At 34.3% G+C, this 27,117-nt stretch overlaps 1 protein-coding gene and 1 pseudogene across 1 annotated transcript in view; one reads left to right on the top strand and one right to left on the bottom strand.

Annotated features, from left to right (window-relative positions):
- The window catches only part of Orc4 (origin recognition complex subunit 4), a 365,469-nt gene that overhangs the window by 122,058 nt on the left and 216,294 nt on the right, over positions 1-27,117 (bottom strand). Inside the window, exon 8 of the mRNA XM_089088865.1 lies at positions 7,487-7,639. Within this exon, the coding sequence (XP_088944991.1) occupies positions 7,487-7,639 (153 nt within the window). The remainder of the gene's footprint in view (positions 1-7,486; positions 7,640-27,117) is intronic.
- Positions 15,494-16,742, top strand: LOC148952175 (leukocyte elastase inhibitor-like; annotated as a pseudogene).

The following is a 27,117-nucleotide window of genomic DNA, read 5'->3' as shown; positions in this document are numbered from 1 at the left end:
AGCACGCTCCGAACGCTAATCATGGTAATTTCTAGGCAAATATACATTAATAAGAACACAGCCCTCAACACGAATCGCCAGAAAATTGTCATTGACTTCAAATACACTAGATCTTAGAGTCGAACGAACGAAAGTGGCAATACCACCGGAGGGTCACCCTTTTCCACTTAGCTGCTTCGCTGAAACTGAATAAACCGATACTGAACTATTGAAACTAAGAATACTTTTACTGCGGCTTGTGACGAAATGTTCTTGTAAACAGACAACTTCATTTTGCTCAAATACAACATCTGAGATCGGAATTTTATTCGCGAACGAGCCATTAATGTTCCACGATAAACATTTAACTGCAGAAGCTTCAGATGTCATTTCTTTTTTGGATTACTGTTTGAGGGAAATTTTACACTGTAACACGTGTGACTCCCGATTTTGCATTCAACGCAGAATGTCGGCTGTCTGCATGGTTCATCTCGCGTAGAACGATGTTCATTTGAGGCATATCTAGAACATAAAGGTTCAGCCGTACACTGGGAAGCGAGGTGGCCGATTTTGTGACAGTTATAGCATCGTCTTGGCAAGGACTTAAACGGATCAGCAGGTAGACGCTCGTAGCCGATAATCACCGAAACACTCAGAAATTGTTGGAGCTCAAAATACACTTTGAAAGAACTGGATTTTCTGCATTGCTCAGTCTTCGTACTATTCGGGATTAGATTTTTTAGTCCTTCACAGTTTATATCCTCAGGGACAATTCGAAGCACAGCTATGTGCAGGGGTTCTCGAACAGCAATTTTGATATCGGGCTTGGAAGATTTTGCTTTCTCAACGATTTTCGCTGTTGCAGCTTTCGACCTGACCACAAGCTTCCATTCGTTTGCAGATTTGCGAAGTTCGCTAATGTCATTTGCATTTTCACAGAAACTGTCTATGAAAACTTTCCGGTCATTTGGGCCATTGACCTATTAGGGGGGATTTATCAAGACAACAGAATAGGAAAAATCTTTGGGCTTGGACGTTTCAGGTGCACTACGACTGCTTGTGAAAATACTGATGGCTGGAGCGGACTGGGTAGCTAAAAAATTATCAAGCTTCCGAGAGAGTTCATTTACTTTGGCAGTAACTGTTGCACTCACCGGCTGTCCGATGACCGGATCCGAGCAGGGGTTAAAGATGACAAATTTTGGCATGCTCACATTATTTTTCGCAGCTGCAATTAGAAGTTGGCACATTTCAACGATATTGTCTTCATCTTTAGAGTAGGTCACAAGCCGATTCGTAATATTCAACTCAGTATGGAGGATTCGCTTTGCCTTTATAAATTCTTCATGTGCATAGAAAGCAACACACGCTTTTACGGTACAGTCCAATTTTATTCCATCTGTAAGTGCTCTCGTAACAAAATTCAGTAACGGATTCAAAATAATTTTTTCACTTTCAGCCATCGTAGGTCCAAGCGTAATCAAATCTCAGTTTAAAGTCATCAAAGTGGACAAAATCTAAGCATCAGAGTGAATAAAATATTTATTAATTTTTTTATCGACATCATTTATCGGATATGTCAGATAACATTGACAAAATCTATGTATTAGAATGAACAAATTCTTTATCAACATCCTTTGTCGGATACGTCGGATAAAATTTACAAAATCTAAGTATCAGAGTGAAAAAATTCATTATCAGATAACATTCATAAAATCTAAGTTCCATTAATTTGACTTATGCATCGTTACGTTGAATCTAGGTTAGACTGGTCATAGATGGCAGCACACCCGCTCAGACACACAGTCATAGTGGGAGAGACATTCAAAAATAAGGTTAATTTAGGTTTTAGATTTTATGAATGTTATCTGATGTATCCGGTAAAGACGTTGATAACGAGTTTATTCGCTCGGATACTTTGATTTTGTCATTTTTATCTGATGTATCTGACAAAGGATGTTGAAAAAAAAATATTCACTCTGACACATATTTTGTCAATTTTATTCTATGTATCCGAGAAAAGGATGTTGATATAGAATTTAATCACTCTGATACTTAGATTTTGATAATATTATCCGACGTATCCAGAAAAGGATGTTGATAATGAATTTATTCACTCTGACACTTAGATTTTTTCAATGTTATCCAATGTATCCGACAAAGGATGTTAATATAGAATATAATCACTCTGATACTTAGATTTTGATAATGTTGTAAAAGAATTTATTCATTCTAATACATAGATTTTGTCAATGTTGTCCGACGTATCCGACAAATGACGTCGATAAAAAAAAATGTTATTAAAGAATTTATTAACTCTGATGCTTAGATTTCGTCAATGTTATTAAACGTATCCGTCAAAAGACACTGATAACGAAATTATTCACTCTGATGCTTGGATTTTCTCAGTTTTATCAAGCGTATTTTACAAATGATGATGATAATGAATTTATTGACTTTGATACTCAGATTTTGTGAATGTTATCCAATGTATCCAACAAAAGAAGGTGATAAAGAATTTATTTACTCTGATACTTAGATTTTGACAATGTTATCGGACGTGTCTGACAAAGGATGCTGATAAAGAATTTTTCCAATCTGTTACTTGGATTCTGTCAATTTTATCCGCATAACCGATGTATCCGCAATATTATGATGATAAAGAATTTATTCGCTCTGATAATTAGATTTTGTCAATTTTATCCGACATATCTGACAAAAGATGTTGATAAAGAATTTATTCACTCTGATACTTAGAATTTCTCAATTTCACCCGACGTATCTGACAAAGGATGATGATAAGGAATTTATTCATTCTAATACATAGATTTTGTCAATGTTATCCAACATATTCGACAAATGATATCGATAAAGAATGTTGATAAAGAGTTAGTTCACTTTGATACTTAAATTTTGTCAGTGTTATCAGACATATCTGTCAAAAGACATTAATAACGAATTTATTCACTTTGATACTTAGATTTAGTCAATTTTATCCAATGTATCTGAAGAGATGTTGATAGAAAAAATTTATTCACTCTGATAGTTATATTTTAATAATGTTATCCCATGTATCTGACAATAGATGTTGATACAGAATTTCATCACTCTGACACTTAGGTTTTGATAATGTTAACCTACATATCCGGCAAAGGATGTAGATAGAAAATTTATTCACTCTGATACTTATATTTTGATAATGTTACCCGACGTATCCAGCATAGGATGTTGATACAAAAGTTGTTCACTCTTATACTTAGATTTTGTCAATTTTATCCAACGTATTCGACAAATGATGTTGATAAAGAATTTATTCATTCTAATACATATATTTTGTCAATGTTATCCAACGTATCATTCACTCTGATCATTCACACTGATTTCATTCACTCTGATAGTTAAATTTTGACAAAGTTATCCGATGTATCCGGCGAATGATGTTGATAAGAAATTTATTCAATTCGACAGATTTTGTCAATTTTATCCGATTTATCCGACAAAAATGCTGAGAGAAAAAATTTATTCAATCTGATACTTCGATTTTGTCAATATTATCCAATTTATTCGACAAAGATACTGATAGAAAAAATTGATTCATTTTAATACATAGATTTTGTCAATGTTATCCGGCGTATCCAACAAATGATACCGATAAAGAATGTTAATATAGAATTTTTTCACCCTGATACTTAAATTTTATCAGTGTTAACTGAGATTTCAGGTAAAGGATGTTGATAAAGAATTTATTCACTCTGACACTTACATTTTGTCAATGTTAACCTATGTAACCAACAAAGGATGTTCATATAAAATTTAATCACTCTGATTCTTAGATTTTGATGATGTTATACAAAGTATCCATCATAGGATGTTCATAAAGAACTTGTTCACCCTTATACTTAGATTTTGTCAATTTTATCCGACATATTCGACAAATGATGTTGATAAAGAATTTATTGATTCTAATACATAGGTCTTGCCAATGATATACGACGTATCCGACAGATGATGTCGATGAAAAAATGTTAATAACAAATTTATTCACTCTGATACTTAAATTTTGTCAATGTTATTAAACGTATCAGTCAAAAGACATTGATAACGAATTTATTCAGTCTGATACTTGGATTCTCTAAATTTAATCAAACGAATCTGACAAATGATGATGATAATGGATTTATTCGCTCTAATACTTAGATTTTGTGAATGTTATCCGATGTATCCAACAAAAGAAGTTGATAAAGTACTTATTCACTCTGATACTTAGATTTGACAATGTTATCCGACATTTCTGACATAAGATGCAGATAAAGAATTTATTCATTCTGACGGTTAAATTTTGTCAATTTTATTAGGATAAGCGATAGATCCGGCGTATGATGATGATAAAGAATTTATTCTGATACTTAGATTTTGTCAATTTTATCCGACATATCTAACAAAAGATGTTGATAAAGAGTTTATTCACTCTGATACTTAGATTTTGTCATTTTTATCCGACATATCTAACAAAAGATGTTGATAAAGAGTTTATTCACTCTGATACTTAGAATTTCTTAATTTTATCCGACGTATCCGACAAAGGATGATGATAAAGAATTTATTCATTCTAATACATAGATTTTATTAATATTAGCTGACGTATCCGACAAATGATATCGATAAAGAATGTTGATAAAGATTTTGTTCACTTTGATACTTAAAATATGTCAGTGTTATCAAACGTATCTGTCAAAGGACATTGATAAAGAATTTATTCACTCTGATACTTAGATTTTCTCCATGTTAACCTATCTATCCGACATATGATGTATGCATTTTCCTTTTCTTACATCTCCGATGTTTTAATAGATATTCTAAACGTTTGATATGCTAGTATACTCTAAAAATAATCAAGACATAAAAATGTAATGCATAATATATTTTTAATGAAATAATGTCATGTACGATATTAACAAAAAAATACATTATTATACATTATTAATATCGTTGAACAACTTTGGACAATTTAAATTTGTTCCATAAAATAAATCATCAAGTTCTGTTTTGATATTGAAGCTACTCTCTTCTCTTAGTTCGCAATCAGTAGAATCATCATTAATCCATTTTGAGTCATATAAAATTTTTTCTGGGGGTCATCAACGTGTTCAATATGCATTACATCTTTGCTATTATTAGGTTCATTGTCTATATGATCAAGAGTAGTAATTTAACGTTCACTTGCGCTTCATTTTCCATCAATTCATCTTTATATTCCTTCGTGATATTTTTTACCATTGCCCTTTTTATTTTTCCGGGGCCATTTCACTGTCTATTATCACATTATTTTTACACAGGTAGCAGTTCCGGCACGTAGACAAGATATGATTTACGATATTAGTAGAAGAGTATGCCTGTTTTCTTTTGATCTTCCGTTGATTGCTGATACCCTAAAGCTGACGATAGGATGTATCAGTAGGTAATGTGTTACCAGCAACAGTAGCAAGGTGTTATCCTCTATCAGCGATGATTATTTTTATGTTAGCATTATCTTTGAGTAGAATCATCTCCGGAGATCTCAATCTCGCATACCCACCATCATAAGAGTTGAATTGTTTTGGTACTCCAGAGAAATTTAATTCCTTACTGTCATGACAATGCACGCATACATTCCCAATAAGATCTCCATTGTACTTGTTTCATAGTACAAATACTTCTCCTTGTCAGCATTCAATGCTACAATAACACTATCATGTTAACAGACTTTCTTAAAATGCTTCATCTTCACTTTTTTAAAGATATGAATTATGTGTTTATCCTTCCACTGCGTAAACAAAACTGATTTATTACTTGCAATAAACTAGGTAGTGTCGATAACCCCGCAATAGAGTACCAGTGGGAAAGCCGCGTCGTGTCTATGAGCCAGCATAGAGTACGATTGGTAGAGCCGCAAGCATATTTCATGTCATTTTAAGATACGTAAACAAAAGTTGAATAATTTCTGTCCAAAAAAATTCAGTAAAAAAAAGTGCTACTACAAACATTGTTTTCCTAATAGTAAAAGTCATGACTAACATATCTATAGCATTCTCATTTTGAGTTTGGAAAATATTAAATGTCAATTTTTAATGTTTTAAGTATGTTTTATCTCATTCTAAGACATGTAAAAAAAGTTGAAAAAAATGCACCATGTTAAAACAATAGAAAAAAGTTAAAAAAACTTAAAAAAAGTATATAAAAATGGGGGAGAGGGGGCAAAAAAATTTTGGGGGAGGGGGGCCCAAAAAGTTGGAGGGAGGGGGCCCCTTGGAGGTTGGGGATAGGAGGCCCTTGGAGGTTGAGGTCCTTGCTGGTTCGGGTCATTTGTGGTTGCGGTCCTTGATGGTTCAAACCATCGAACTCATCTCACTAGTTGATTTCTAAGTATTTCTAAGGATTGTTTAGAATTTCCTAATTAAAATTCTATTCTTGGCATCTACATCTTTATTAGTATCTACTTTTTAGTATACTACAATGTTAAAGCATATTTTATATTGAAAATACAGCTCAAATTGTAGTTGTGTATTATACAGAACAAAGTCGAGAAGTAAAGCTAGGTCAAGTCGCAAGGTCATCTTGTCATCGGTAACCATTTTCACAGATGGATTAGTATCAACATTTTAGTATACTACAATGTTAAAGCATATATTATATTGACGACACTGCTCAAATGGTACTTGTGTATTATACAGAACACATCCGAGAAGTAAAGCTAGGTCAAGTCACAAGGTCATCTTGTCACCGTTAATCGTTTCCGTAGATTGATGCCAACGATGTTATTTCAAATTTATAATAAATTGCCGATGATTTAGCAACCCCTTCGGGGTAACCTTAACAGGTAAGCAGTTTAACCCTTTTTTACCACCTTCATACAATCCAATTAAAAATATTATCGAGTTCTGTTTCCCCCTATTATTCAATCACCAGTTAAGATCATTCATTTTAGAGTTATGCAAATGCTATACCTTTTTTCGCAAATTGAGTTAGCTTTTACGCAAAATGATACAACTTTCAAGTTGAAACAATTATGATTATACCATACCATTCATTATTCTGTGATTACCCATGATGCATTCTTAACCAATGGAATACCTGTTTCGCGAATTGAGTTAGCTTTTACGCAAAATGATATAACTTTCAAGTTGAAACAACTATGACTCTATCATACCATCATTCTGTAATTACCCATGATGCATTCTTAACCAAACCTGATGAGATGCCTTTAAGCTAGAGGTTATCAATCTCTTTGACAAGTTTTGACTCAGAAAGATGTCCGACTTGCCTCTATCGCTACTAGAAACATTATTTTATAGTAAAAAAAAAAACTTTTATGCTAATCAAGTTACCGTATATATATATATATATATATATATATATATATATATATATATATATATATATATATATATATATATATATATATATATATATACAGCCCCCTGGATAACGTTTTAAATAATAAACAAGTTTTTCTGCTTTGACTGCTTACCTGAAGTCTCTCAAATGCTTTTTTGACAACAGTCCTCTCTGATCCTTTGATTCCGCCTCGTTTGTTAGATTGATTGGCATACTCTTTGTAAACGAGAGCGAAATTGAATGGTTCGTCGTCCAACCGTCTTTTCAAAAGGAAAATTACTTGAAGCTGAAAAAGAATTACATTGTTAACTATAAAGGAGAGTTCATTCCTTAAGTAGATTGAATAAAAAAAAAACAAGTTTTTTCAACTGAAAATAAGGAGCAAGATTAAGACTTAAAACGAACAGAAATTATTCTGAATATGGGGGGAGGGGGGTGGAGTTGCTCCTCCCTCAACCATCACTCTTGACGCTAAACTCCTTAAATTTTAAAAAATACTTCTCGCTGAAATTCAACGGCCCTTATGTTTCAGGAGTCCTTCTTAAGAAATTGCGACAAAAAGTCAAACTTTAGCGTTAAGATCGAGGGATTATGGAAGAAATAACCACCCTCAGATATGAAATACTGTTGCTTCTTACTTTCAGCTGAGAAACATGTTTCTTCGAATTTCTGACTGTTTTTCACATCATACCAGGAAATTCCCCTCCTCCTCCGTGGAAAAAGATAAGTATTATATTTCCCAATAGCAAATACTATATGTAAGCAACGGGCAAATTACATAACTTATAGCCCTTCACTAGGAACTGTGGGGGTTCATGTTATCCCCAGAGGCATGGTTATTACAAATTTCAACTATGCTGAGTCAAATGGCTACGACATATTTTGATCGGATGTCTTTGGGTAAAAAGGGGTTCGGAAGGGGGGGGTACTTGCCCTTCAGTCCTATCCATCACTTAAAAAGCACACTAAAGCTTTGAATTTCTGAATGAATGAGCCCTGACCGATCCTCTACGATGACTGGTTCAATAGGCTCACCCCTTTAAAAAAAAAAAAAAAAAAAAAAAACATGCATCCGTGATCTTTCTTCCGGTAAATAACACCAATTCCAAATTTTTGCAAATAGAAGCTTGAAACATCAAAAGTAGGGGTCTCTGATATGCAGGATCTGCTGGCGTGGTTCTCATTAAGATCGCTTGACTTTTTGAGGGTGCTTCCTTCCTGTTCCATTGTTTCCTGTTTTAATATTATATTAATGCTATTCAAAATATAGGAAGAGATTTCTAAAAACACACACAGTCGGTTATTAACGCTAAAGATTAACTTTTGCATAAAAAGTTTTGAGAATGAACTCCATTCCTGAAATAGTTAGGATTTTTCCGGCCAAACTTTTTTTTTCAATGGTTTTTGTTTCAAAAGGAATCATTGAAAAACAAGCTAACTCTTGAGATAACACTACCCCTGCCACCTCTGTCTGGTAAGAATGTTAATGTAATCTTTCATTCCGATTAAAACGCTACAACAATTAGAGAGTTGCTGTTGTCCCCTCATCATCTATACAGCACGCTTATGATTAATCTGAAAGATTTGTTGCAAAAACTTGGATAATTTATGCCAAAAGGATATCAATTTTTGGAGCTTCAGGAATCTCCTTCTCTAATAATTGAGTTCATTAGCTCCCTCCAATAATTTGTGCGTAAGTATGCAACATGGTATGACTTTTAGTACTGCTGCATATTATGTTTTATGGCAACTGCTCATTTTAGATCGGCTGCATGTATGTTTAGAGACGAATGAGTCACCTTGTGGCAACATGACCACTAGAAATTGAAAGCTATTTAAATATATTTTATAGATATTTTCTACTCTATCTAGGAGTATAGCTATCTATGAGTTTATATTCAATAGAGTTTTGGTTCTATTCCTTTAAAAATGATTAGTTGTAGGGATCTTCCCGATAAAACCGTGGAATGGAAAACCTAAAAGTCATTATTAATATTTAACACCCCTTCCCTCCTCAGACAAATATTTTAAGAGAAGCTGATTAATGTATGGATGACAGTCACGGGTGACTAGCGTATTACCAATCTAAACGCGCTGTTAAACCAATGTCGAACATGAATGTAAAAAACGGGAGCTGAAGAAACAAGTGGCAGCCTCCCTTATAATTATTATTATTAGGAGGGGTAGACCCACTATCAGTGGGTCGAGGCTCAGGCCTTCAAGGCCCATTGCCTCTACACCCCAAAACAAATGCTCCGTTTATGGTTGGGGGGGCAATGATGGGTTCAGCCTCCCCACCCTTACCATTTATCTTGCCAGCTGTCGGACCTCTACTTCCCTTACTATGTCCTCCAGCTTAACAATATTATTATGAGATATCTCAAGCCGGTGTCAGATCCTCCTGTGCCTCCACAGGCTTTTAGGGCATCCAAGAAGAGTCATCGCTGTCGCCAGTCATCTTTCATCGCGGCGAAAGCCAAGACATCCTCTCATTCGGGTTGGATTGAGGCATTGAGATTTGTGAGGTTTTTCCGGCAACTGCGGTTTTTGGTCTCTTTGGGGGGTCCTCTTTTTCTGGTACCACGTGGCTGCTACTGAAGGACGACCTTCGGTAATCGAGTCTCGGGCATGCGGATCACATGCCAGAGGTATTCACTACTACTTCTACTAATACTTACTACAACTACTACTACTATTATTACAACTACTTCTACTACTACTACTGCTACAACAACTATTACAACTGCCGTTGCTAATTCTAGTACAACTACTACCAATACTACTGCTACTACTACACTACTGATACTACTACTACTACTACTACTACTACTACTATTGCAACTACTACTACTACTACTATTGCAACTACTACTACTATTATTATTACAACTACTGCTACAACCACTACTACAACAACTAGCAGTAGTAATACTGCTAGTAGTAGTACTACTACTACTACGACTAGGGCTACTACTACTACTATTACTACGACTATTACTACTGCTATTATTATTAATACTACTACTACTACTACTACTACTACTACTGGTAATATTAATGCTGCTATTAATCGTTCCAAGGCTAAGGGTGTTAAGACTTTCGACAATAGATCGGGAAAGGCGTAGAATATTAAGTTTAAACTTCAGGGTATGTGTAGGAGGATATTTTGAACTAACCAAAAGGAACTACATGCTTTTTAACTAGTACTATTAATGCTACTGCTACTGCCAATACTGTCACTTCTACTTCAAAGGCTCAGATTATTAAGGTAAAACATTCAGGTAATATTTACAGGGATGATTTGATAAATCATTACACACTATGTGCATCTATGTGCCAAGGGCGTATCAGCAATATCTAAGGAACAGCAAACAGTATTAAGTTGAAACTTTCAGGGCGTGTTGAGAGGAATGTTGAACTAACGAAAAGGCACTGTTTGCATACTACTACTGCTACTATCACTGCAACTACTATTACTATAGCTAATACTACAGCTACCAGTAATACTAAGGCTAGGGGTATTAAGGGGAAGTTTTAGGTGGACGTGGGAGTTTTTAATAGATGACAACCTACATCTAAATAATAAAAAAGGTTCTTCATGAGCAAGTCAAAGATTACAAAGTGACACTGGCTGATTATATAGAAACCCAAAACGCCTTCAATGAAACACGAAAAACCAAAGTACATAAGGCAAGGCTTCCCATACACTGGCAAAGCCGTTGAATCTCCATAACGTTCCTTCAGATAAGTTAATTAAAATACAATTCAGTGGAACAAGTGTTTAGTAACGCTGTTTAGTCAACACTGTTTGCATACTACTACTGCTACTATCACTGCAACTACTATTACTATAGCTAATACTACAGCTACCAGTAATACTAAGGCTAAGGGTATTAAGGGGAAGTTTTAGGTGGACGTGGGAGTTTTTAATAGATGACAACCTGCATCTAAATAATAAAAAAGGTTCTTCATGAGCAAGTCAAAGATTACAAAGTGACACTGGCTGATTATATAGGAACCCAAAACGCCTTCAATGAAACACGAAAAACCAAAGTACATAAGGCAAGGCTTCCCATACACTGGCAAAGCCGTTGAATCTCCATAACGTTCCTTCAGGTAAGTTAATTAACATACAATTCAGTGGAACAAGTGTTTAGTAACGAACTTATCCTAGCATAGAGACATCGTGTATTTCTCTATGATCAATAGAAGAGGATATTGTAAGTTCCAGGGAAACCCAGCTGAGGACAACATTATTATTTACAAGGAGCTATTGATAGATTTCCCCTTCAATTGGCCATCTAGACCATGACAGATTTCTAAAAATTCTTAACGAGGAAAGGAGATATTGCTAATCATTCTTATCAACCTAAGCCTAGTTTTTATTCAAAAGGGAACAAAAAAGTTCTTTGATATAAAATAAGAGAAAGTGCTGTCTTAAAACATTTTGGTTCAATACCAAGTTCCAACCGCTTGGAGAGGTTGGATAAAACACTCCTCAAAATTTCAATTTTTTTAAGAATCCCTTTTTGCAAAAGTGTATGACCATATACACAGAAGGTAAGCCTTTTTCTGTCCATTCTTATTTGATTCGACCGTTGCATCTTATAAAAAAAAATAGTTTCCACAACAAAGATTTTTCAACGAAATATGTGGAAGGATGCTAAGACTTCACACAGGCAAAAAAGGAATTAAAATTAATATTCAAGTCAACTTTGAAAAGAAACAGATATTACAACAGCCGAATAGATTCAACCTAAAACGTACAAAGTAACAGTGAATATACAAGTTAAACTTGAAATGTAGGCTACTGAAATTAAAACAAACAAGGATAGGACCACCATACCTTTAAACTATACGGAATAGAGGGCCATTGCGACGTTCACCTGTAGACGTAATAACGTCCTGATTTAAAATGAGTAGCAGTATGAATAACGATAGCAATTGCTTAGTCGTTTACGTGGAGCGTTGATACTGACTTCACAGTCTTAGGTCGAGAGTCTGCAATATGTCCTATTTGCTGTTTCTATGGAGTGATCCTGAATTGGTAGTTTTAAGTTGAGAAATCTTATCGTTTTAATACTTGCTTTTAACTCTTGCTGAAGCGGATATGACAGCATAAATCCGATAATCCCCATTACTTGTATATATTTTTTCTAAACTTGACGTTACTGAGAGCTACCGCATTCGCATCGTGTTAGTGTCTGTTTTTTATACTCAGTTTGAGAGCGTCCTAATTTTTTTCATATTGCCCTTTATTTTGTCAGCTACTTGCTTAGCTCGAATTCCATATCTTTCTTTTTCTCTAAGTTGCTTCCTTCGATTTTGGTATAACGAGATGTGGATCTGGTATCTTTGTAACTCAGAAACTATTTTTTGAAGCTCTTGCTCTTTACTGAGAGAATGGTAAATATGGTGAATAAAAATAGGTAAATACCCTCAAGATAAACCCTTATCTTTCAATAAATGCTTTTATGACAATGAATATGCACCAAATCTGGATTTTCATCGTGGAATCTAATTTAATAGCTGTCCTTTACTTAATAAACATTAAGAAATGAAAGTGACATATTTAGAATCAAAGGAAAATAAAGATTCTAGTTAAATGTGAACAAAGTTTGAAACAGTAAACTGATAAACAAATAATACAAATTTTAATTCACTGCTTAGATTTTTAATGATATATATATATGCTTAGATTTGTCCAACAATAATTTTCCAGGCGTAAAAAATTATATAAGAAATTGATACCATGTAAGTATTTTTTTTTTCTTCAAAAAACTAGAGCTAGAAACACTTAATAGCAGAATGAGAGTTTGATTTGTGAATAGAAGAGGGATATTGAACCATTTGTTTCAATGGTTAGCCAGAAAAAAGCTGTATCTAAAAATTAAGCAAAGTAAAAGGTAAAATAGCATGAGATCTTTGGATCTGCAGGATTTCGGAAAACAAGAATCTGAACAAAGGTTATTCGTATTACAGAAGGCATTTTGGACAGTGCCAATTTTTCTAGGTCATCTATCCACTGTTTACTGTCGAATGTGAGACCATGAGCTAAACATGCTTGTTTGTATGTCGCACAAATCTTCAAAACGTGTTGCATCCTTCACATGGTAGAGAGGTACTCGCAAATGTAATCACTCTGGGCGAGATAGGCCTACATAATTTACGCTGTGAATTCGACCAATGACACGCAATCGACGGATTCGTGAAGGATATATTTGAAAAGAAATCGGCGTCGATTTGAACTTGAAAAATTTTCTAGTTTTCAGCGCAGATATACAAAACCAGCGCCGATTTTCCTCATAATCATAAAAAAAAAAATAGGGACAAAAAATAAATAGTCAGCCAGAGATGTATGTGGTGAAAGGCCCCGCTACTGAGCTGAGAACTAAACTGAGAACTAAGCTGAGACCAATCATCCAACTATTAATAAACTCCAGTTGACTAATGGTGTCCATGATTTTTTGTTTTGGAAATCTCGCGCAATATATTTTTTCTTCAACAAATTTTTCTTACCGCTATCGTTTGTGCACTGATGCTGAAATCGGTTCCCGAAATCAGCTACGTGTGCCGAGCCCTTAATAGTAAAAATTTTGTTTTCTTTACATTTGTTTCAAGGCCTGGTTATGTCGAAAATACGCTTCTAAAGTTGAGTCTTGTTGTCCAATATATACCAAATCTTCTTGGGTTTGGCTGATATCTTGCAATTGGTATTGTCCAGGTAAATTAACATTCAAATGTTAACGACACGACTCTTCTTTTGGGTTAATTTAAAAAAACTATTTCTGCAAAATCAGCTTTTCTGTGAAAAGTAAAGAGTTCTACTAAACCAACAATGAGCAGAAATAAGTCAAATAATCTTCCAAGATTAAAGCTACCACGAATCACCATCAATAAATAGATGAAACCGAAACGAACAGAAATTACAGCAAACAACCTAGTCAAACTCAAAACAAGCAGAAAACAATAAAAGTAGGGGGGGGGGAGGTACATACGTACCCCCTCTGCCTTCTGAGGACAAGAACATAATTTTTACTTTACTGAAAACAAAATATATTTGAAAAGTTTTCACTTTTTAACTTTAATAAATAAAAAAAAAATATTAGGACTTTAAGGAATAAACATCAGTTTATTAAACAATCAATCCAGATTTATTTTTCTTAAGTAAAGTGCAAATTATGGTCTGGTCTTCAGAAGGAATGGACGGTGTAAGCCTTACTCGTGTTTCTGCTCGTTTTGAATTTGACTCGGTTATTTATTGTCATTTCTGTTCGTTTTGGGTTTCATTTAATTACTGATGGCGATTTGTGGTAGTTTTACGCTTGGAAGATTATTTGACTTTATTTCTGCTGATTTTTTATTTAATGCAGCTCTTTACTTTTTTTTGAAAGACTTATTTTATGAGAAAAAAAATTGAATGAATTTCAGCTCGTTTTCTATTGAGATAGTCTTTTTCATGTAAAACGAAAATAATCTTTAAGTCTTTTCGCTCTTTTTATAAGAATCCATAAAATTTAAAATAAAACCCAAAAACTTTAAGATAATATAATTCCCCCGAAGACACACTTAGACTCTTTTGATTTGATTAAATTGTAAGAAAAGAGGTAGTAAAAGTAGTAACCCCGAAAGTTTCAACGTAATACCCCCAGTCGTTCCCGATATATGGCTGAGGTCTCATATTGGCAACCATACATATAGTGCCTTTTGATTTAATTTTAAAGCATAATGGGTAAATTTCACAGCTGTGGGGGTTGACATACCCAATATCCCTAGAGACATAGTTGTTGGACCTTTCAATTATACGGAAAAAAACGGACATTTCATAATTTTGGTTGGATGTGTTTAAAAAATTATTTGGCTTGAGAAGACGGCTGCTTGAAAATTAAAAAAAAAATAATTCTTCTTGGGAAGCTTTTAATTTTTCTTTCAAGTTGTAACCGCATTAAAAGAACTAAAGTAATTAAGACTGATTCAAAAATTAGAGTTATAATAAAGACGCAATTGTTTTTATCTCTAACCATGTTTAGAAATTAAAATGAAAGAATCTTCTCTTTTTTGTTGCAGCATAGGCCTACCTTATTTTGACAATTATTGCATACTGTTTTTCTTTTTTTCTTTTTTAAGTGAGAATATCTGAATGGCCATATCTACAAACGAAAACCCTGAGTTTGAATGTATTAGAGCAAAACAAATAATCAACAACGGAAAAGTACCATCCACTGCTGAATTTTATGCTGGAGAAGTTGACTTCAGCATTGACCTTTTCAAAAGAGTCTATACGGATAACGGAGGAAACAAAAGCAAACTAACCACTAAATATATTCTTCTCGCCATTTAGCGTCCACTCGGGTCTGCTCCTTGCTTATTTCAGGTTTCCCAGAGAAATGAAAAGAATTTGGGTGAAGTCCTTAAACTAAGAGAGACAGACAAGGCAATAGCTATTAGATCTTACAAAGTAACACTCCATCGCTTCACCAGTACAGCTAATTTTACCTCAAGAAGCTATGACTTCGAACTCGCAAATAAGGTATTCTTTGATTATACCGAGCCATTGTTCAATTGTATCACTGAAGATTGTTCAGAAGAAGCTGAAGAAATGGATTTCTCCTATAATAGTTCTGAGCCAAGGCGCATGATTAATGAATGGGAGAAAGATAAGACCAAGGGAAAATGTATAATCTCTTGAAAGAAAGGTTTGATTAATAATAAAACTCGAATGGTTTTGGATAACACAGTCTATTTCAAAGGACATTGGCAATATAAATTCAAGCCAGAGCGAAAAAAGCACACAATTTGTCATATTTCACGTAATTAGCAAACTCTATTGAGATGATGCTCCAGGAAGGAGGATTCCAACACAGATTCAGTACGGAGCTAATGTCTTACATCATTGAACTTCCATATGTTGGCAAAGAAATTAGCATGTTCATTCTTCTTCCTCAGTTAAAAAACACTCTTGACGATGTTTTTTCAAAACTCAGCGGTAGCATTTTGAAAGAGCTATTGAGGGGCAGACGAAAAGTCAATCAATATTGAAGTAGGAATGCCAACATTCAGAATTGAAGCCTCAATTGAATTGCAACCAACGCTGAAAATATGGGGATTGTAAATATTTTCTATGACGATATGGCTAATTTCACTGATTTGTCTTCCAAACTTAGTCTATATTTCAACAAGTTGGTACACAAAACAGTTGTAGAGCTAAACGGGGAAGAATAAGAAGTAGCTGCAGCAACTGCCAACTTCGCTTTCAAATCCATGGGTAACAAGTTTGTCTGTAACCTTCGCTTTATATTTATGATTTATGGCAACATGATGATTTCTATCTTTTTTTTATGAAGGCTTATCAAAACCCTAAAACACAAGAAATCCTTCAAAATTTTTAACAGTTTCCAATTTAAAACAGGTGGAGAGCCATTGATTCAAAATTGGTTTCTAAATCTAAACTAGGTATTCTACAAAGCATTGTAAAATACAAAAGAAAATGTTGCTAGGAAAAAACTTCGGACAAAAAAGAATATACTGATTAGAAGTAAAGAAAAAAATCGTTGAAATTTCCAGATTTTTGAGAAGGTGAGGAGACCATGACCCCAAGTTTCCTCATAATGAGGACCAACGAAAGTAGTGAAAAGGTATTTACTCGACGGCTAACGACCGAAATTTGAAAGCATTTTATCTATCAACTTTGGGTCGATCACTAAATCCTAATCTGGTGTCGCTCCAATCTCTCATCGGCCTGGGCCGTAACTTCGGAACATGTTAGACTTCTGGTTTTCAGTTAAAGAACTATCTTTCATAGAGGATGATTACAAAATTACATGAATACCTGAAGGGATGGAAAGCCAGATTGTCCCTTAATCATACTGTACTATAAACATATAAGATGGTACAGGTCCATAAAAAGATTACACACAGGGAAACTCCTATATATTTTTTTTTAATTGGAATAGCAAAAGACGAACCACAGTCAAATATGACACCATACCCCAGGGACTCAACTTTTCAAAAATACTTGTGTTATATTATCTTTTCGAAAGATAAGTGAGTGTTCATCATCATGCATGTAATGACTTATTTTCATACTTCAATTACTATGGGCTATAGTTCATTCTTTAATATAATTTACTATAAATAACCCTGATTACAATCAAGAAAGAGTATAAGAAATTTTCTTCTTTGAAATAGTAAGAGACGAACCTCAAAGAATCAGGCAGTTAACTAAGTCCAATATATGTACCGGTTTGTTCTTCAAATGAACGTCTTTTAATGTAGACATTTATAATGAACTTTACCGATTTTTCATATAAATTTTTATACAAATCCAATGGTTTACTTTATAGTTTAATTACTGCAGGCTATATTTGGTTCTTCAATATAAGAGACAAAAAACGAGATACTTTTGAAAGAAAAAATCGGGGTTTCAGCCACTTTCCATGTTTTTCACGTCAACAGATTTTCCTTGCTGTTCAAGCCAAGGGACTGTAATTTTCCTTTATAGGGGTTTCGGACAAGGCGGTTCTAACTAAAAATCTCTCACATATTCAACGATAATTAAAAACAAGAATTGGCCAGGTTTGGCTTTTACTAGGTTGTAGCTATCGCTGTAACCATGATCTTGTATACGAAAATACAGTTTTTCGTGAAAAATTGAATTATTTTACAAATAGTCTTTTCTTACTTATAAAACGCACTGGATGTGGCTATTTCCTTTGAAGTTGGCCATTAAACATTTCTCTAGGATATCCTAATAGCTCGCTGGCCCTGGTAGAAAAGAAAAAAAGGGAGACAATCAGTGTTACAAATGCCAAAAAGTGATTTTCTTCTTTTGTACTGTAATTCTCCCCTAAAGCTTTTCAACCATGCTGATTCCAAAGCTACAGTTTTTGATTCGATTAGACACCAGTCTTCAGAGTTTTTAGGTGTTTTTTTTTTCAAAATCCCCATAGTTTTCTTTTCGTTAGACTTTTATTTTTAATGTGAACAGAAAAAATAGCTACCATTCCTGAATCACTGTCAGATGGTAATTTATACACATTAGGCAAGTTTTTTTTTTCAAAACACGTTTTTCAACTTTTGTTTAGGCTTACTATGGGCTGTGGTTCACTTCTTACTATGTTGCTGCAACTGCCGCTACCATGACAGAAAAGAAAAGATACTGTCCATGTGAAATATGGTGGTTTCAGCCATTTACCTTCTTTTTAGATCAACAAATTTTCCTTGCTGTTGAAGCCAAGGGACTCTAATTTTCCTATATAGGGGTTTCAGAGAAGCGGTAAACTGTATTTTTCGGTAGAAATAAACTTTTTTAGCAGTCCTTAGCCATTACGAGATAGTCAGACCTCTAAAAGAAGGACCTATAAACCCATTTGTGCGTACAATTTATTTACATTAAAACGGTATTTTTACCAGTCCTTAGCCATTACGAGATGGACAAACTTCTAAATTAAGGATCTATAAACCCATTTATGAGTACCATTTGTTTGGAATAAACTGTATTTTATGGTAGAAATAAATATTTTTTCAGTTCTTAGCCATTACGAAATAGACATACCTCTAAATTAAGGATCTATAAACCCAATTGTGCGTACCTTTGCTTAGAACAAACTGCATTTATGCTAGAAATAAACACTTTTAGCAGTCCTTAGCCATTACGAGATAGTCACACCTCTAAATCAAGGATCTATAAGCCCATTCGTGCGTACCATTTGTTTAGAATAAACTGTATTTTATGGTAGAGATAAAACATTTTTAGCAGTCCTAAGCCATTACGAGATGGACACACTTCAAAATTAAGGATCAATAAACCCATTTGTGCGTACGATTTGTTTAGAATAAACTGTATTTTATGGTAGAAATAAACATTTTTTAGCAGTCCTTAGGGACTAGGAGATAGCCAAACCTCCAAATTAAGGATCTATAAACCCGTTTGTGCGTACCATTTGCTTAGAATAAAGTGTATTTTATGGTAGAAATAAACACTTTTTAGCAGTCCTTAGGCACTACGAGATAGCCAGACCTCTAAATTAACCATATGCATTTAAAGTATTTGCTAATTTACTTCGGCAGGCCCCTCAACAACTGTGGACCACTATCATAGGATTGGTAACCTATTAAAATACCTAGCATGGAAAAGATAACATTTCTTTTTATTTCGAAACATCCTTATTTTCAAAAATAGGAAAATAATATGAGTATCTCACTATTTTCTCATATGCTGATTCAAATCAATGTCTTCAATATATTTCACCATTGCATTTAAAGCATCTTGTAGCTTAGGTACATCTGTAGTATTTAAGTATACTTGTTCAAGATTGTTTCTAATATAACAATAAAATTCTGTGTATCAAAGAAGAAAAGACAGAGTGGTGTCCGTGTAAGAAGACAGGCCATATTCTAACCATATGGGAGCTCTTGGCTTTATTTCACTGTTGCTAGCCCCTTCAACATCCAACAGAGTAAAAGCATTCATGTCGAATACTAAAAATATGTTCACAATGTTATCGTTCAGAAGGCTTTTTCAATACCAAAGTAAGTGGACCAAAACAAGTCTTGCGTAAGCCTTGTAATAGGAAAACCTATCTGGGCACTTGTATCCATGAGACCTTTGTGCAGTGAAGGGTAAAAACCTGCACATAAACAAAATCTTGCGTAAGCACCTAGAAAAACAAGTCTCATTTTAGATTAACATCTGGAGGGGGTACTAAGATCAATTGTGTTTTACACACGGGAGTTCCCAACTTGACTAGCGGCTTGAGAAATGCCTTGAGGAAACATCTCAAAGAAATATAATTTTGAAAGTGTCTTGAAGAAAAACGTCTTGAGGGGGTGCTAAGATTACTTTCTTTACATGCAGGGGTTTTCAACTTGACGAGTGACTTAAAGAATGCCCTGAGGGTTTTTCTCACCTGGCCCGTAGGTTTATACATTTGAGTTATCGTATGTACTATAGCATCTCCTAAACTATGATGTAACAACCACCTGTACGTAGTACGTGCGTCTTGCCCTGAAGAAACAAGTGTAGAATAAATAAAACATCTTAAGGGGCTCGTGACTCCTTATGGCTCCTAGTACAACCCCTGTGTGCCGTGAAAACTGGAATAGGGTCACTGCTTATATACACATGTCGAATTAACTTGGCCACCAATATTGCACTGATGCGCTTGGAACACCATACCTAGGAGTATATTCATTCATTCCTTTCTTTCTGTACCTTTTCTCTCACTCTTTCTTCCCTTTCCAAAGCTTTTTTTATGACTCTTTCTCTTGCCCAAGCCTCATCCTGAATATATTGTTTTCTTTCGACAGCCTCTCTCTGGGCTCTTTCTTCTCTTTCTACGGTGTTTTCTTCTCTAATTTCGCTTATTGCCTGCATAACAAGACCCCAGCTGGCAGACTTTCGTAGCCCATGACATGAGTGCGGCCTATTACTAACACGCCATTTTGGTTGCCCAAAATCCAAAAACACATGATGGTTACTATTAATTATCTTTATCGCCAGCTCTCAGATTAGACCCCGCCGTTGCTCCGGTAAATTATCTGCCCTCCAAATAGAAGAATTTTAACTATTTTCCCCAAGTTATCCGCTAACTAATGTGTTATCTGGGGATTTGACAAATTTCCTACTTCCGATATAGACTGTGTCAATGTATCTACAGGTGTCAATCATCTAGATTGTTAAGCCCTTCCCTAAAATTGGGTACCCGCATCTTGGTACTCATGCATGATGGCCTTAAAGCTCTTACGGCCTATATTCTCACTTGCTGGTGCAAACCTTGATTGCCTGGCCTCGAACAAGTCAGCATGGCATGAAAAATCACTCTCCAAACAGAGATTGCAGATTTTTCATCCCGCTATCTGAACTCTTTCACGTTCCCCTTACACGCAGTTACAAAAAGCCTATATTTACAAAATCGGAGCAAGCCATTTTACTATTATAGGCAGGGCAATCGCGCTGCCTAAGTAAAGAACCATGTTGACACAATGTATTATTTTTTTCATTAGACCAGGGCACTTCGTATCGAAGGAGTTGTCGTAGAAACTTCGAAAAGGGCTCATTCGATTGGAAAGTGGAATGGCTAGTACCCATTTTAATAGTCGAAAGTGATTAGAAGGCAACTGACACCCCTTTCACGCCCACTATTTCCCCAAACATATCCAATCAAAATTTTGAGATAGCCATTTTGTTACACCTAGTTGATTCTCAGATAGAAATAATGTTTTTGAGGAGGACACTCTCCCCACAGCCCTCAGGGCAAGGGTTGTGAGTTATGCCCTGGGGGAATATAAGCTTTTTATAAGAAGCTGTGTCGTAGAAACTTCAAAAAGGGCTCATTCGACTGGAAATTCAAAGGGCTAGTGCCTTTTTTAATAGTAAAAAGTGATTGAAGGGCAGCTAACTCCCCTCTCACGCCCACCTTTTTCCCAAACACATCGAATCAAAAATTTTATATAGCCATTTTGTTCAACGTAGTTGAAAGTTCTGGAAATTAGGTCTTTGATAAGGACACCCCCCCCCTCCACACAGCCCTCAGGGCAAGGGCTGTAAGTTATGCCCTGGGGGCAAATAAGGTTTTGTAGAAAGCGATGGTGTAGAAACTTCAAAAAGGGCTCATTCGATTCGAAATTGAAAGGGCTAGTGTCCTTTTTAATAGTCGAAAGTGATTGAAGGGCAACTAACCTTCCTCTCACGCCCATTATTTCCCCAAACACATCCAATCGAAATTTTGAGATAGCCATTTTGTTCAACATAGTTGAAAGTTCTGGAAATTAGGTCTTTGAGAATGACAAACCCCCCACAGCCCTCAGGGGAAGGGTTTTAAGTTATGCCCTGGGGCCATATAAGGTTTTTATGGATAGCGTTGTCGTAAAAACTTCAAAAAGGGCTCACTCAAATGGAAACTGAAAGGGCTAGTGCCTTTTTCAAAAGTCGAAAGTGATTGGAGGGCAAATAACCCCTCTCTCACACCCTCCATTTCCCCAAACATATCTAATCAAAATTTTGAGATAGCCACTTTTTTCAACGTAGTTGACAGTTCTGGAAATTGTTGTCGTAGAAAATTCAAAAAGGGCTTATTCGATTGGAAATTGAGAGGGCTAATGACCTTTTTAAAAGTCGAAAGTGATTGGAGAACAACTAACCCCCTCTTATGTCCACCATTTCCCAGAATATATTCAATCAAAATTTTGAGATAGCCATTTTGTTAAACGTAGTTGAAAAATCAGGAAATTCGCCATTGAGAATGACAAAGCCCCCACAGCCCCCAGGGTAAAGGTTCTAAATTATGTCCTGGGGGCATATAAGTTTTTTTTATAGAAAGTATTGTCGTAGAAACTTCAAAAAGGGCTCATTCGATTGGGAATTGAGAGGGTAAGTACCCTTATTAATAATCAAAAGCGATCGGAAGGCGAATGCCCCCCCCTCCACACCCATCATTTCCGTAAACACTTAAAATCAACATTTTGATATAGCCATTTTGTTGAACATAGGTGAAGGGTCTGGAAATTATGTCTTTCAGCATGACACCCCCCCCCCCCACAGCTCTCAGGGCTAATTTAGGCCCTGGTGGCATATAAGGTTTTAAAGAAAGCGTTGTCGTAAAAACTTCAAAAAGGACTCATTCGATGGGAAATTGGGAGGGCTATTGCACTTTTTAATAGATGAAAGTAATCGGAGAGAGGATCACCCCCCCCCCCCCACGCCCATCATTTCCCCAAACATTTCCGATCAACAATTTGATATGGCCATTTCGTTCAACGTAGTTGAAATGTATGGAAAGTATGTCTTTGAGGATGGCAACCCTCTCCCCATAGCCCTCAGGTCAAGAGTCGTAAGTTAAGCCCTTGGGGCGTAGAAGATTCTTATAGAAAGTTTTGTCGTAGAAGCTTCAAAAAAGGCTCATTCGATTGGAAATAGAGAGAACTAGTGCCTGTCTTATTAGTCGAAAGTGATCAGACGTCAAATGCCCCCCCCCACGCCCATAATTTCTTTAAACACTTCCAATCAAAATTTTGAGGTAGCCTTTTGATCAACGTATTTGAAAGGTCTGGAGATTATGTCTGAATATAACAAATCCCCCCCGCCCTCAGGGCAAGGGTTGCAAATTATGCCCTGGGGGCATATAAGGTTCTTATAGAAAGAATGGTCATATAAACTTCGAAGGGGGCTCATTGGATTAGTAATCAGACGCTCTAGTGCTCTTTTTAAGAGTCAAAGTGATCGGAAGGTAGCTCCCCCCCTCACACACTCACAAGTCGCATCGTCCCGAAATGCATCTAATAGAAATTTTAAGCTAGTTGTTCTATTCAAAATAGTCTAAATATCATATAACAAGGCATTTGGGGTTGAAAAAAAAACCCAGAAATTAGGGGCAAGGGTTGTAAGTTATGCCCAGGGGGTATATAAGTTTTTTATGGAAGGAATGATTGTTTAGCTTTAGAAGAGGCCCAGTGTTTTTCCCTGAAAAAGTATACGTCAATGTAAAACGAGCAGAAATTAATTAAAAAAAAACTTTTTCCACAAAATGAGTTTTTCAAAAAAAGTAAAGAACTCCAATAAACCAAAAATGAACAAAAATAGAATCATATAATCCACCAAGTATATACAACTACCACAAATCAGTATCAATAAATAAATGAAACCCAAAACAAACAGAAATTAAAATAAATAACAGTCAAATTCAAAACGAGCAGAAATTAATATAAGAAGGGTTCTAAGACCCTATGCTTTCTAAAAGCCAGAATATAATTTGTACTTTACTGAAAAAGATTCTTTTAAATGTTTTTATTTTTATAATAACTTTCAGAAATAAAAAATTAATTAAGATTTTAAGGAAGAAATATTAACAAATATATATTAAACTGACAATGCACATTTTTTTTTCAGTAAATTCACTTGAATATTTTTCAGTACAGTACAAATTATGTTCTGGCTTTTAGAAAGCAAAGGGTTTTAGAACCCTACTCATATTAATTTCTGCTCGTTTTGAGTCTTACTCTGTTATTTATCTTAATTTCTGTTTGTTTTGAGTTTCATTTATTCATTGATACTGATTTTGGTGGCTGTATGCTTGGTAGACTATTTGATTCTATTTTTGTTAATTTTTGGCTTAATGTAGTTCTTTATTTTTTTTTGAAAAACTTATTTTGTGGAAAAAGTTTTTTAGTTAATTTAAAGAACATAAAACCTTTTACATCCAATAGAAATTTAATGACGGTCTAGCCAATGACGGAAAAAAAACAGTGACACTTTTACAATGACACTATGGACGATGACAAAAAATGGTTTTGCGGTAAATCGTTACACAACTGTTGATTATAATTACAAAGCTAATATTACAATACAGAAGGCCAAAAAGATTATGCTGTTACCCCTGTTATGACTACTCCGACCATGAAGCAACATTTGGAATTGGCGACTAAATAAATGTTTTCCAAAATGAATTTCTCAATTTAAAAGAATAAATTTAAAGAAAATACTAAATTATTGAAAAATTTGTTGCATATTATTTTCATGAAACTGAATTGCTTCAAATATGATTGCTTCAAATATGTTTTTATATAAATTAAGAGTTCCTAGAAGTTTGAGTAGTATCTGTTGACATTGTAACTGGTCGACTGGTCGATATTATAATGAAAAAAGGACAAATTAAAATATATTAATTTTAAGTTAATTACAAATGAATCTATAGCTTTTAGGGGGATTTGAGGAAGCTGCTGTCCTACTCTTTAGGAGCCGTTTTTATTCGATGGAATTTTGCCTTCATTATTTCTTTAAATATTGATCTATTTAGGTTACATTTACCATTCGTGGTAAATTCTATTCGTTTTAAATTCTGACGAATTTATTTTCACTTATTTAAGATTTTTCTTTAGCTCTTGACTTTTCTGTGAAAAACCTTGTCCGGAAAAGATTTTATTAAATAAACTACTAAATAAAATTCAATAAGGCTCGGGTTTTCTGTCTAAATTTAGTTATGTTGTCTATTCTTTGTTATGACTGGAATTAATAAAAAGCTATGAAAAACAGCGAAGATCAATATTACTACAAGAAGAAAATTTGGGTTGTTTTATTGCGGTTGTCAAGGAGATTCCTGCTTTAAATTGCTAAAAGACATAATAGGCATAAACAAAACAAGCGCTTTGTTTCTTTGGAAACTATAAATAGTTCGGAACCAGGCAAACAGCAAATTTTTCAAAACATTAATTAGAAAAAACTTTTCGAAAAAGAAGTTTTTCAAAGAAAAGTAAAGGCTATTTTAAACTTAGGATCAGCAGATAGAAATACCTGTTAAAATTCAAACTCAAAACGACCAAAAATTACTATTAAAATATAAATGAAACCCAAAAGGAACAGAAATTAAATAAACAATCATAGCAAAAAAACATACAACAATTAATAATATAAATGAATAAATAAATGTCAAAAGCGAGTAATTCTTAAATTGAATATGCAAATCAAGCTTAAAACGAAAAAACTATTTTGCTATTGAAGTATAAATGAAACTCAAAACGAATAGAAATTAAATAAACAATCAATGCAAACAAACATACAACAGCTGCCGATATAAATGAATAAATACATTTTAAAGAAAGCGAAACTTAGATTGAATATGTAAATAAAGCTTGAAACGAACAAAAATCACTACAAACAAGAGTTTGGGTATCGCTTCCTTGTCTCACTGTAAAACTCTAAAAACTACTGCGTCATTGGCGCTTTACTGAAAACGAATTTACAAACATTTTCTTTTGTACTTAATATTGAAAATAAAAATAAAAATTACAGTAAAATTTTGAACTGATGAGCTATCAGCAATTAATATCATTATACATCAAATAATCAGTTTAACTTATTAGTTCTTTCTAAATTGTTCCAGACGAATATAGTCTCACTACAAACAGGAGTTTGGATACTGCCCCCTTCCTTAGCTGTAAAAACCTAAAGCCTACAGCGTAAATGGCGCTTAACTGAAAACGAACTATATTACAAATATTTACTTTTCCAGTTCTTACAGCATTGAAAATGAAAATAAAATTACAGTGAAATAAAATCTTGAACTGATGGATCTTTCAACAGGTAATATCATTATATATCAAATATTCAATTCGATTTTGTTTGTACTTTCCAAGATTGTTCGAGACATATATAGTTTTCAGTAAAGCAAAAATGACACAGCATTTTTTAGAATTGTACAGTTTGAGAAGGAAGCAATGCCCAAACTCTTGTTTGTAGTGATTTTTGTTCGTTTCAAGCTTGATTTGCATATTCAATTTTAGTTTCACTCGTTTTTAGATTTATTCATTCATTTATATTAGTATCTATTGTATTACATTTTGCATTGATTGTTTATTTAATTTCTGTTCGTTTTGGGTTTCATTTATACTTCAATAGCAAAATAGTTTTTTCGTTTTAAGCTTGATTTGCATATTCAATTTAAGAATTACTCGCTTTTGACATTTATTTATTCATTTATATTATTAATTGTTGTATGTTTTTTTGCTATGATTGTTTATTTAATTTCTGTTTGTTTTGGGTTTCATTTATTCTTTAATAGTAATTTCTGGTCGTTTTGAGTTTCAATTTTAACAGGTGTTTGTATCTGCTGATCTGAAGTTTAAAATGGCCTTTACTTTTCTTTGAAAACTTCTTTTTCAGAAAGTTTTTTTTAAAATTAATTTTTCTTCGTTTTTGATTGCAAAAAGTTTCAAAATTAAACCTTTTTCTCTTCAAATCAAACGTTCATCAAAGTATCAAAACTAATATCA

This window comes from Artemia sp. Qi Xiang Cuo, chromosome 5 (assembly GCF_049724085.1).
Source record: "Artemia sp. Qi Xiang Cuo chromosome 5, ASM4972408v1, whole genome shotgun sequence".
In the NCBI taxonomy this organism is placed as follows: domain Eukaryota; kingdom Metazoa; phylum Arthropoda; class Branchiopoda; order Anostraca; family Artemiidae; genus Artemia; species Artemia sp. Qi Xiang Cuo.
This window is presented reverse-complemented; position numbering and strand designations above follow the sequence as displayed.